This window comes from Andrographis paniculata, unplaced genomic scaffold (genome assembly GCF_009805555.1).
Source record: "Andrographis paniculata isolate CXL003 unplaced genomic scaffold, ASM980555v1 Contig18END, whole genome shotgun sequence".
Lineage (NCBI taxonomy): Eukaryota > Viridiplantae > Streptophyta > Magnoliopsida > Lamiales > Acanthaceae > Andrographis > Andrographis paniculata.
Window position 1 is genome coordinate 1,457,140 of NW_026137468.1, and position 14,081 is coordinate 1,471,220.

Here is a 14,081-nt window from a genome sequence, read left to right on the forward strand (position 1 = left end):
CTTTGGCCTTATTACTCCAAAAATTCTCCCTTTTTTTTTCAAAATTGTTTTTTTTTTTTCAATTTCTCTTTTTTTTTTTTTTTTGAAAAAAAAAACTATATATTAATCCAAGAAGGGTTCACGTTAAAAGATAAAAATAAAAATTTGTGTGTGTGTGTTCTAAGAGGGATAAAATGAAATTTATAAACGTATTTAAAAGTGATTGAAATTTAAAGAATGTGTCCATTTCTTGAATTGTTCCCACCAAATTAAATTGGATGTGATTTATTTGAGGTTCGTTGTCGTGTGCAGACCAAATTGAAGTGTTAAAAACAACCATCTTTTGTTTGATGTAATAATCTGATCTCTGTGCATCTATTATATATTCTTAAAAAAATATATATATATATTCCAATATATATCTGCAACTTGTGGTGAAATGACAGCATTTGTGACCCAAGCATGAAGGCTACTTCTATGCAAGAACACATACACAAAAATGTATCTATTTAACAATTAATTAGGTGTATGTATGTTGTTGATATTGATTTTAAGTGGCTAAGGTTTGCAATTGGATTATATATATATATATCTATATCTATATATATATATATAGAGAGAGAGAGAGAGTTGGCTGTTAGAGTGCTTAGTAGTACTAATCAGCATATATGACGTACAAACTAACAATACATATTAATAATCCATACGATATATATATATATATATCACAATCGATCTCGGAATGAAATGTATATTTAACATAACACAAATTCATTGTATGAACTAAAAACGTATGATAATAGTCTGCATACATATGTCACGATTGATCTTGATACAAAATATATATTAACATAGTAGTATAATTAACTGTAGATAATTATAATTCACACAATACATACTGATTTAATTCCAATCATATGATGTCAATTCATTTCTCATGTGTTGATTAGGGCTAAACAGGTGATGATTAACCTTAATCAGTATCCTAATCGTCTCGTATATTATATATATATATATATCAATAATGAAGCTTATATCACATTTTGCCTTTATTTTTCTGAATTCAACAAAACTAATTGAAGGAGAATTAAAAAGTTTAGATCTTTGAGCGACACCTATACATTTGTGTCATTTATTAAAAGTTATTTCAATATCGAAAATGATCACATATGTTTATCGTATATGTTGAGTTGGCATGATCATAGATTGTTAATGTAAGACTACTTAGGTTAATTATATGCGATCTTGCGCCAATTATTGGTTTTGAAAAATAAAAATAAAAAGCTCTAAAATGTTTTTAAACATGTTTATAGGATACGAGGATTTTACTTGTAGGCTCAAGTCGCAATTTTCTCTATCGTGTAGTTATCATTTTTATCTCGCATATTTTACCATTATAATTTTATTAACAAAACTTTAATTCTTCTTGTTTGTAATTTAAGTGCTTGTCTTGCATAGTATATGTCCAAATAAGGTACTTAATTCATGTTTTTACCTCATAGGTTGTATGAAGTTCAAATTTGCATATTTTTATAGTAATGAACTTCATTCACTATGAATTGTGTTCTTGCAAAACCCATCAATTAAATAACTCGACTTTTAAATATGTATCTTGGTTGCTCACTTCTCGATTTTGTAGTTATGAGCTTCAATTGGCATCCATCTATTTTGTAATTTGATAGAAGATAATCAATCCAAATATTTTTTTTTCTCGATTTCTATTGATCAATGCTCAAGAACACAAATTTTGTTTTTCTCTCAAATTCAATTTCTTGATTCTTCTACTCTCAATAGAAATACTTATCTAAAATTCTCTTCGAACTTTCAAATAATTCCCTCAACTTATTTTACTCTCTTTCTCATTATTTTGTGTTTCAACATTTGAGGAAAAAAAAAAAAGAACACTTTTCGAGTGCTAGTAACCTCTTGTCATGTACCAAAAATTACAAATTTATCTTCTAAAATAAATTGAAAAATGAGGGTCAACATTTTAAGATTATGACTATGTTTGTTCTTGGATTTTCAAAATTATTCGAACCAACCTTTCTTTAAAGTAAAACTTCGGCTTAATTTAGCTATTTCGACAGTTTTTTTACAAAATAATTGAAGTAGTAATGATTTTTTGGCAAAATATTGGAGGTGGGCACTAATATAAATTAATAAACTTAAAAGGAATAAATTAATTATATATATAAATGTGGGTCATGATCCAGCTAGCAGTGCCAAATGATTGGTTTTCTTTGGAAATTGACAGATGGGTCATCCTCAATTAATGTCTGAAAATGCCATATATATATATATACCATTATTTGTTCATTATACATTCATACTACTACAATAGGTAATAGATGAACTTGTGATATAAAAAAATAAAAAATAAAAAAACCATGTAGATAAGAGTTTCTCTCCGCTTTGAGCTGAGCCTGCTCAGATTTGTTTTTGGACTTTCAAAAACCTCATCCCAGTGGAGTTGATTTAGGATTTATAAGGTGTGAAATTTTCTTCGAAACTTGAGTTTGTACCCCAACAATATGTATATATACTGATATATATACGGTGGCGAATCTACATTATATTGAGGCTTGAGGGCAGCAGCCTCCAAATCTTTATCTTTCATCTATGTAATAAATCAATTTTTATATAATTATGTTAATTTTTCTCTTCAAATACTAAAGTTTATTATTTTATCATATTTATATATATTTTTTCTTTTCACTTGCTGGTAATTCAAGAAGAATCGAAAAAAGAAATAGTGTTAAATCAATAGAAGTGAATCAAATGTTATGCCCGAAATTTCAGAAACTGATTCCGACACTATATATATATATATATATATATATATAGATAGATAACTAGGTAGCTAATTATGTTGGTCTTGCATGCATAGTTGATTATGTATATTTTTGTAAGTTAGGATTGTACTGGAATTTGGGGGACCAAATAAGATATGTATGCATGGCTGCATCTTGGCCAAGACCACATCAACTATTAATTTAATTTAATTAAATGACCCTTAATTATAATCTTTTATAAATATATATATATATTATAGAAAAAGTTTCATATTTTATTTGTATACTATAATTTATGTCCTAAGTTATGCTTCTTTTTTTTTTTTTTTTTTTTTTTCCTTCGGATATATAGTATAATTTTGATATTTTAATTTTATTATTTTTCTCTCATTCTTTTGTTCATCATGTTTTTATAAATACTCATTTGATCCCATCTTTGCAAGTTTTGATTTTGATGCAATTCTCTACATGATATAATTTTAGTAGTTCTTTTGTTTTTATCGAATAATTTTATATATTGTATTTAGAGTAAAAGAGGAAATATTGTATATAAATGATAAAAAAAAAAAAAAAAAAAAAAAGAATGTCCTAAAAGTTATGGGGTATTCCAAATTAGCAATAATAATAATAATAATAATAATAATAATAATAATAATAATAATAATTGCATTTATTTAAATAAAGGGTGTAATGCGATGAGTGGATGGTTACGAACACGTACGACATGCATGCAAAATAAAATCCATTATAATTTACAATAATAAAAAGAAAGAATGATCGAATTGTCAAATCCAATAATTGATCATATATATATATATATAGAATAGTTGTATATATGTATGTAAGCATATGAAATTGTGCTGTCGTTTTTACATTGAAATGCAAACTCCCAATGATTAATCGAGTGTCACATCCACATCCATATTTAATTTAAAGTAATAAAATCATATCTCATCCATTCAACATTATTACTAATTGTTACTCAACCGTGGCTCTTAATCTTCATTATTGTTTTGTTTATATATAAATTAGAGTTAAATAATTTTAAGATATATATTAAATTTTAAATATTTTGTATAAATTAGGTTGAAGATTATCTCACATAAAAACTTAAATTTAAAGAAATAATTTATCTACTTATATTTTTATATGGTAGTCAACCAACAAAAGAGTGTTTGTGACGAGGGTTTAGACTTTTAGATTTGTATTTTCTAATAATAAAAATTTTAAATTTAAATATTTGTTTGATATGATATAATTATATACTGTTATTATATTTTGAATATAAAATTAATTTTAAGTATAAGATAAGAATATATAATCAATGGTTCTGAATAGAAAAAAATAACTGAATAATGAAAAGTTCCATAAAAGAATGCAATTGTATTTTCAATTTTTTTTTTTTTTTATCTTTGTAAATTTTAGTATGTATATATATATTGAAAATATTATATTATATTTAAATAATTCAAAATATCAAAGAATAATATCATAAATTATGGGTTTATTTGTTTAATGTTTTAGTTTAAAGTATTTTGTTTGTGAAGTTATTGCTTTGATAATATAAAAAATAATATTTTATATTGAATGTAAAATTTTCTGTGAGAGAATAAAATGTATATATTATATAAATTGATAATCATATAAAAAAAAAAGTGATGTAAAACAAATCCTAAATTAACACAACTTTGTTTCTAAAAACAAAATGAAAGAAAAAAAATTAAATAAAATCAAGGCTATGATGTTTAGATTAAAAAAAATAATAATAAATAATAAAAATAAAAATAAAAGAAGTTTTTAGATTTCTCTTTTTAAAATATTAAGCATAATTATGAAAAAAAAAAAAAAGAATATTTAAAAAATATTATATAGGCTGAGCATAACTTTATTCAATACATTGCATGGAGTCACAATTGTTATTTATTGATTGCCAATTTATATTTATATATATCAATATGGTCCCCCAATTAATAAATAATTAATAAAATTCAAACTTACAAGAAAACACCAGTGTTGTGATTCTTTCAATTCTTCCAATCATTTGGGCTTCAATTCGATATGGATGATAAACAATTATATTCCCAGTCCAATTTATACTGTCATAAAGTATATTTGCACGGTTTTTTAAGTGATTATTTTTTTTTTTGTTATAAATGAACAAATTTATCTTTAATTGTATAGTAGAAATTAAAAGTAATAAGTAAAAATGTAAAATTTATGTTTTAAAAAATAAATAGAACAATAGTTCTTGGACGTCCCGAATAGGAAAATAGGACATTAGTTTGTGGACGGAAGAAGTATTAATATTCTTCCCAAACTGTCCCAAAAGGTATTTAAAAGAACCAACAAATTATATTAATAATTCTTTTATTAGGGATTTTTTTTTTTTAAATAAATCTTACCTCCATTCGGCTCCAATAGTCTCATTTACTTTTAATCAATTGACATTTGAATATTAATTATTATATCAAAATATAGTACAAATTAAAAAAATATTGAAAAATATTTTTTATAATACTAATAGAATGACATTTATGAAAAAAAAAAAAAAAAAAAAATTATGATAGTTTTAATGTTACCATGACCGCCTCTAAGTGTCAAGCTTTATCTTTTCTGTCATTATACTTAACATTAAAAATATCTTGTATAATTCTATTTTTTTTTACAAATGTTATTCTATTAGTATTATAAGATACTAATTAAAGAATTTTTCCAATTTTTTCTTAATTTATAATTAATATTCAAAAATCACGTATAAAAAGTAAATAAAACCTTAGATTCGAAAGATAGTAATAAATAAATAAATAAATAAAATAAATTTTACGAAAATAAAAAATTAAAAAAATCAAATATTCAAAAATTTAAAATAATATATTTTATACTTTTGCCACAATTTTTCATGTTATACGCTCAAAAATCAATCCATCTAAAAACGTCAAATTCTCAAAATATAAAAAACATTTCTCAGACGGAATAATCAAATGTCATCCGATGATCACAAAGGCGTGTAAGGACGAAGGAAAAACGATAAACAGCCGTCCAGCTACAGATTTCTTTATTGTCCTAAACCTCTTTCTTCTGCATAATTAATATATCAAATCTTGTTCGATCGACATAAGCTTTCAGTGAATTCTAAAAACAATCTTTCATGGCCTACAATCTCAACTCCCTGATCAACCTTCTCGAACAAATCCTTCGCCTTGAAGATCATAACCACCATTTCACCATTCTTGATCGAATTAAGAAACTCGAAATCGAATCTCTATTGGAGAAGACAAGATCTTTGCAAGAACATTCTCAAAATCCTTCACTACCATTACGTGAAAGTCTCCAAAAATTCGACAATCGAATAAGAGTTGCAGCTCACGACGCCGAAGACATCATCGAATCTCACCTCACATCGAAGCATCTTTCGACGAAGGATAAGACAATCATAGTTTCTTCTCTAGATAATTTGTCGAAAATAATCGAGGAGTTCGATGTTATCAAGGAAGAAATTATGAAGATCATCGAAGGAGTTGATCGATCGAAGGGGACATTTTTTTCGTCGTCGAGGGAGGATCTTAATCCGAAGAACATCGTTGTCGGGATAAACAACGACTTGTTCGAATTAAAACATCGCCTCATTGCAATGCAACATTCTAAATTCGACCTCGTCTCAATTTTAGGTATGGGCGGTATTGGTAAGACTACTCTGGCACGAACTTTGTACGATGATCCCTCGATCGTTTCCCACTTTGACGTGCGCGCGTGGATCGCAATATCTCAAACCTACGACGTGCGAGGAATTTTGATCGGTCTTATGAAGTGTGTTGTAGGGAAAGAAGTTGTCGTCGAGGAAAAAGATCGACTATCTTTGCATTTGTACAAAACGTTATGGGGTCGAAGATACCTAATTGTGCTAGACGATATGTGGAGTTGCGAAGCTTGGGACGACATAAGAACATCCTTTCCTATCGAAGAAAATGGAAGCCGGATTTTGGTGACCACGAGAGAGCAAAGCGTCGCGAACTATTTAGGTTTGAAAACTTCGCATCACCAAATGAAATTCTTGAATGAAGTCGAAAGTTGGGATCTTCTTCGCCGCAAGGTTTTTGGCGAAGAAGAAATTTGCGTGCCGAATTTGAATGAGATCGGATACAAAATCGCGAGGAATTGTGGAGGACTTCCTCTTGCAATTCATGTAGTCGGAGGGATTTTATCACAGTTGGAGCGAGTCGAAGAATCGTGGACACAAATAGCAAACGATGTGAGCGCCGCGGTGATAAATAGCAACGATCATATCTCGAGGATCCTATCTTTGAGCTACGATCATTTGCCGAGCCATTTGAAGCCATGTTTCCTCTACATGGCAACATTCCCCGAAGATCGCGAGGTTCGCGCTTTCAAACTCATTACGCTATGGGTAGCCGAAGGATTTCTGAAGCCAATCGCGGGTAAAACCTTGGAGGACGCCGCGAAAGTGTACCTAAAATCGCTTGTCGACAGAAATCTCGTGATGGTTTTCCAACAAGAACTAAAGGGGAAGGCAAAAAGCTACATAATGCATGACTTGTTGAGGGATTTGTGCATCAGAAAATCTTACGACGAAAATTTCATCGGTGTCATGACTGGTTCATCGAGCGAATCATACAACGAAGGTAATGATCCAATTCGCCGTCTGCGAGTGAGTTCTTCAGACAACATCAAGTTCATAACAAAATCTCCGGCCTTAGCCAAAGTAGCCCGTTCGATCTTTCTTTCGATCCTACCAAGGACTCCTTACAAGATCGTCGGTAGGTTTTGCTGGCTCGATCTTTCCGAATTGCGACTGCTGAAGATCTTGGACATATTCGAAATACAGCTCCCCGATTTCGACGAGCAGATAGAAAAGCTCGTGAATCTGAGGTACTTAGCTTTCTCATGCCGGCACATCGAGTGTCCGGAGACCTTAAGTTGCTTGCGTAGTCTACAGACATTGGTCATCAATTGGAAGACGATGGTTTATCCGATGCGATACATCCTATTCGACATGCCGGGATTGAAGCACCTCAAGTTTAAGGGAGATTATCCGCGATGCGTTATAGTAAAAGGCGAAAGAATAGTTCTTCGAGAGATGGAAACGCTCTCGACTGTGATTGTCGACGATGCTTTTCCCGCAATTCTTGAAGTGATTCCGAAACTGAAGAAGCTCGGGATGTATAAACGTGAGGATACAGCGATTTCGACTAACTTAGATCTAACTTGTCTCCGAAAACTCGAAACTCTCAAGTACAAATGTTCTTTCCATGATTGGCAACAAAAGGCTTCTCCTCTGTTATCGATCGTTACTCTGCCGTCGTCTCTGCAGAAGTTAACTTTGGCGGGATGTCGAATTCCTTCGGGGTATATCGAAAGAATTGGCGCGCGTTCGAGCCTTCGAATTCTCAAGCTGCAATGGTGTACCTTTGAAGATCATGTATGGGAGCCGAGTGAAGGGGCATTTTGCGAGCTGCGGCTTCTGGTGATCGAATGGTTGGGATTTACGAAATGGATCGCAAATAAGGCGCATTATCCGCGACTCGAGCGTCTGGTTGTTCGAGAGTGTAATTTACTCGAGGAAATTCCGTGTGAGGTAGGCGATATTTTAACTCTAGAAATGATCGAAGTGTATGGATCGAGCAGTTCTGCAATCGAATCCGCGAGGAAGATAAAAGAAGAACAGATGGAACTTGGGAATGAAGCTCTCCAAGTTTGCATCTATCCTCGTCTTGTTGAATGATAAGTTTCAGACAAACATCGCGTCGTATACACACAGAAACATGTATGTATATGTATATATATATTTCGTGTACCAGAATTCAAAACAGTGAGAAGTTTCAGAAGAAGACGATGGACAAAAAACACGAGTACCAGACAAGCCTTCTACTTCCCGAGCAGGCGGCGAGTGCGCTGATTCGCTCCTCTTACGCGTACTGCAAGCACCTCGACATCATCTTGAAGGGGATCCAGATTTTTGTTCTGCCTGCGCATTGAGGAAATAACGATAGCAAGGTAAGATAACTAGTCTCCATAGTTGAGTATAATCTGATTTACAAGTTGGTGTTCGATTCGGAAAATGGATGAAATGGCTGACCTCTCGATTTCGGATCCCATGTCAATAGCCATCTCCTTCAGCTCCCCCAAAATATTACTCAAGTCTGAAAGCGCGTCGTCTTGTTTACCCTTTTCCATCTACCATAGTATCGTTCGCCATCAGTTATACAAAAAATACTGAAGTTTACAGCGCTGTAACATGGAACGATAAAATTTTGAAATTTACCTCGACTTTCTGCAATGAATCCGTTGGTTCGGGGACTGTTTTACGCGCATTAGATCTTTCCTTGTTCGCGGAACTCAACCCCAGTTTTTCCCTCTGCTCCAAATGGTTACCCTTCCTATATATCGGATCATCTACACAATTTTCAAAGTTTTAAGCCATAAGTCGCTGATAAATATTTAAAAACATGGTGGCGCGCCATTAGTTTAACTTATAGAAGGCTATGATCATCCTCAAATTAGTTAATAATGACACACTTGAAATTGAGAAAATTAAATTGTTCGAGTACCTCTCACGCTTGCCGGGCCCTTCACCGGGCGAGTCTTTGCAGGTTTCCATTTCCTCGAGAAGATGCCTCCAAGACTACCCAAAAGCTTCTCACCCTAAAAAACAATCGGCAGAGAATTCAAGACTATTAATAACATTACAGAAGAACAAAGAAACAAAGAAAGTGCCATCTCCAAAACATTAGTAACAACCTAATAAAATCATTGAACAATTTCAAACAAATCATCTGCGCCCTGTTTATAAGAATCACTAATTTGCAAAGATCATCCACAAGATTAATTCCATTAAAAAATTTGAACTAAATTAGACATACCCTGCTAAGATCTTGGTCCATGTCAGCGGCGACCATGTGAGTTCGAGTGATCTGCTCGCCTTGCTGATGTAAAGTGACCAAAGTTTTAGTAGCTTCTTCCCTCATTTCCTCAGCAATCTTTACGCAACTGTCGACTGTCTTTGTAGTCTCTTCAGCCTTGTAGACGGCATAATTTTCCAGCTCCTGCACAGACTGGTTCTCAAAGCCTCCAGAGTCGCGGAAATCATTCTTGTATCTGTTTTTCGCCGATGACATGGTAAAGCCTTGGGATGAAGACATCCCTTTAGTCTCATTGTCGTCATCGAAAGGGTTTGTGCTCAAATTTGAAGAAACAAGCGAGGGTTCTGATGATGTCCTTGCAGATGCTTTAAGGTGTTCTTTATTGCCCAATTCACCGGAATCAGCCGAGTTGCGCTTTGATAACCTATGTAAGGGAGATTTCTTATGGCCCAACATGTCTGGATAGAAAGGATGTATGATCAAATCGAAATGTCTTCTGTCGGAACAACAAGCACGGTATCGATCAAAGCAAGCCTCCTGAGTTTCAACAAGACCTTGAAAATGCAACAAAAAAAAAAAAAAAAAAAAACACGGTATCATAAGACAAGCTGCTACCGAAGAATTCTTACAACAATATGCAACAAATTGGCAAAGAATTATTCAAAAAAACAACACGGCACCATTAGACAAGCTATTACCAAGAATTCTTAGTAGTATCTTACAACAATAAGCAACAAATTTGCAAAGAGTTATTTAAAAAAACAGCACCAACAACAATCAAGGAAGGATAAGGAAAAAAAAAAAAACCTAAAAAGTAAAAAAGGGGAAAAACAGAATCAATATTCAAGAAGAGGTTTATGATCTTTGGAAATTGAAAATCTTTCTTTCTCATTTGTTGCTTTTAACAATACTTACAGAAAATTGATTTAGAGAAGATCCATTCCCACAAACAAAGAATCAAACACAAAGAGTATTCTAGATATCAACAGCAATGAATTTCTAGATATCACAAACGACAAGAAACAACTAAAATTAGCAAAAGAATACCAAAATTGGATCAAATAAGAACACACTAAAGCAAAATTTCTCGAGCAGCCACTAACAAACAATTTAGATCAATTAATCTGATACAAAAATCACAAGGCAAAAAGTCCACACGACATTTTCAATACGCCGAACAACTTTCTTCCACGAGAAGTAAAAGTCAAGGAAATTGATTGGATTGAAATGGAAAAACACGCCAAAAATCAGTTCAACAAACTTAACTGCATAACCAGAAATAAATCGAGAAATCACATCATTCGTATTTGACAAATTAGAGCCAGCAATAAATGGGTGCGATCAATCAACAAACAGACCTAAAATCACATAAGCAAATTCAATCCCAACAACGAATACGTAAATTAGGCAAACAACTTACCTGAAACTGTTCTTTACTGCAGAGAGATACTTAACCAATCAATTCAAGTGAGACAAAATCTTGAGAGCAACAAAAATGGCGAAAAGGGGTGGATTCGGTTTTGCGAAGCGGTTGCAACACGTATAAATAAATGGATAAATGGGCGTAAGAATTAGGAAAATTCTTGGGTTTGGTCAAGGGAATTGGTAAAGAGGGATTGGAGAAACTGGCAGGAATTTGCAGTTCATGGAAATTTTCAAACTTGTCGATATATTTCATGCGTTTTTTCCTAACGCGTCATTTTTTTTAATTGCAAGGCATGGAAAGTTTTCTTTTTTTTTTTTTTTATTACGATGGAAAGTTTTCTTTTCTGTTAAGGGTGTGTTTGTTTGTGATGGAAATTTTTGGTTGCTTAAATTTCATATATATATATATAATTATTAACTTAATTAAATTTAAATCTAATGAATTTGTTTATTTGTATATTTAATTTTATTTTCTATGCTTTATAAGAAACAAATATTTAAAAATATTAAATTGAATTGTTTTTTCATCAAAGAAAATAATTTTTTTTTTTTTTGTCTCTTGTTTTTACCATTTTGTTAATCTCATTAAAAGTATTCATTCTCAATAATAGTAAAATAATCTTATCTAAATACTAAAATACTCCTAATATTTATAAAATATTTATTTTTCTTTTTCTTTTTTCAAAGACAATGTTAAAATCATGTAATATATTTTTATTAATTAATAAAATACTTTAATTTTTAAAATTATTACTGATAAACGACGAGGAACCTAGAACTTAGTAGATAATTGATTCCGATGAAACTTTCTCTTCTACCGTAAATTGGTCGTAGATAGACGCCCAACCATTTGTATGATAAAAAGGTTTTTTTTTTTATTTCTTATAACGTGAAATTCACAACTGCTGAGTAAACTTTCGGTTGAACCTAATACTTTAAAAATTAAGTTCAATAAAACAAATAACGTATCCGATAGCCAATTTAGGGCATGAATTTAACAAGTCAACCATGGCCGGCAGCCTTATAGTTCTAGACTACCCATTTCTTTTACTATTTAATTCACTATCATTCAACATATTAAATTATATTAAAACTCCACTTAAATCACTAAAAATAAAATAAATAAGTCCCAATTCAAATAGTCAATTTAAAGAAATGAATGAATAATGTAGCTTACCACACTTTCTCATAACATATTGCAATTTTATTTTTTTTATTATTATTTTTTTTTTGCTCACATACACATTCATAAACATATACTACATGCATAAAAGGTATATGCCTATGTCATTTATTTATTTTTAGGGTGTGTTTGTACGGGGGTTTGGATTTTGAGTTGGAATTTGAATAGTAAAAATTTTGAATTTGAATAGTTGTATGATGTGATATAAATAGGTGTTGATGTGATGTTTTGAATGTAAAATTGATTTTTAGTATAATATAAAAAATAAAAAAATAGGTGTTTGATTTGATATTTTTAGGGAAAAAATTTTGAATGAATAGTAAAATTTTGTCAAAATCCTACAAACAAACACACCCTAGTCTTTGATAGGTAATTCTCCTTATTTTTTTAAAAAGTATATCATAATATTTTTTTATATATATTGATCATTATATTCAATCCATTGACAAATACTTTATCTTTCCAACAAAAAGTATACATATTTTTATTTTGGGAAGTCGAATTACAAAATAAACAAATACTTCACTTTTTTTAAGGCTAAATTGCACAAAATCTACAATGTGGTTTCGTGAAATTGCGCCAAATCTCCTATACTTCTAAAACTGCGTCAAACTCCCTTGTTGTTTCATAAACTCTACTCTAACCCCCTCGGTGGTCATTATTTAACGGCATTTGACTTAAATGCGTCCAAATTACAAATAAATTTTAAAATCTCAATTTCTAAACCCCTAAAATTATAAATATATTTATTTTTCTTGTATTTAGTCAAAAAAATAATAAATATACTAAAATATAGTTATTTTTATAAGATTTTAAGATTTTATTACTGTTTTTTTAGGTTAAATATAAGAAAAAAAATATTTTTTTTTTAATTTTAAAGGTTTAGAAATTAAGATTCTAAAATTTATTCTTTGGATGCATTTAGGTCAAATATAATCAAATAGGACCGCCGAGGAGTTAAACGCAGAATTTATGAAATAATAAGAAAGTTTGACGCAATTTTAAAAGTACGGAGGATTTGACGCAATTTCGTAAAACCACATGTAAATTTTGTGCAATTTAGTTTTTTTAAAAAAATACTCTTATTTTACATTACATCATTTCATTTACATTAAAAAAAAGTAAAGCAAAAATATCATTACACTATTTTTAAATACCACTAGAATTAATATAATAGTATTTCTTAAACAGTGCACAAAAAGCAAATGTTTACTTTTTTATGTGGACAGAGAGAATATATCTTTATTTTGTCAATTTTGTGAATACAAAGTCAAAATAAAATTATATATCTATATATAAATATGTAACTTGTATGTGCGATTCAATTCTTTATTGATTGATATATTTATCATTAGTTAAAGTTAGCGTAAATTATTTTTTTAAGTCTCCGACTCATTTTATTATTTTAGACCTTTAAGTGGATCATATTTGAAAATAATCCTATAAATAAATTTTTTTCACTAAAATGACCCTCCGGTGCCGGACTTGCCACGTTGACCCTTCGTTGGCATCTGACATGTCATCGCCATATAGATGCCATATATATTTGTAAACTATATTTTTTTTTTTGGTCTCGTATATGACATCTTTTAGCATTTTTAGACATTTAAATGGACTTTGTTTTAAAATAGTCCTGTAAGTAAAAAAATTTCACTAAAATGGTTTTACGACGTGGCATCTATGTGGCAATGATATGTCAGCCGCATTAGCGCCACGTCAGCAGCGGCTGCCAGCGTCGCGAGTCCAGCACCGGAGGACCATTGTAGCGAAAATTTTTTACTTACGGGACTATTTTCAGACATTGTTCATTTCAAGTCCTAAAAT

The 14,081-nt window shown here is 30.7% G+C and overlaps 2 protein-coding genes across 4 annotated transcripts; one reads left to right on the forward strand and one right to left on the reverse strand.

Moving 5' to 3' along the window:
• The first annotated feature begins 5,919 nt into the window (after positions 1–5,919).
• On the forward strand, positions 5,920–8,511 carry LOC127239315 (putative late blight resistance protein homolog R1B-14). Its single transcript, XM_051257411.1, has one exon. It carries the CDS (start codon positions 5,920–5,922, stop codon positions 8,509–8,511), a length of 2,592 nt encoding a protein of 863 aa, XP_051113368.1.
• On the reverse strand, positions 8,436–11,311 carry LOC127240926 (SNAP25 homologous protein SNAP33). 3 transcript variants are annotated; one of them, XM_051259798.1, is made up of 6 exons: positions 11,070–11,311; positions 9,650–10,203; positions 9,338–9,431; positions 9,052–9,182; positions 8,866–8,963; positions 8,436–8,754 (listed from the first exon to the last, which is right to left on the reverse strand). In XM_051259798.1, exons 2-6 carry the CDS (start codon positions 10,103–10,105, stop codon positions 8,655–8,657), a joined length of 879 nt encoding a protein of 292 aa, XP_051115755.1. In that variant the 5' UTR covers positions 10,106–10,203; positions 11,070–11,311; the 3' UTR covers positions 8,436–8,654. The 3 variants fall into 3 exon arrangements, with proteins under 3 accessions (XP_051115755.1, XP_051115764.1, XP_051115759.1); XM_051259807.1 differs by lacking the exon at positions 11,070–11,311 and adding an exon at positions 10,697–10,842; XM_051259802.1 differs by lacking the exon at positions 11,070–11,311 and adding an exon at positions 10,565–10,690.
• Between the last annotated feature and the right edge of the window lie 2,770 nt (positions 11,312–14,081).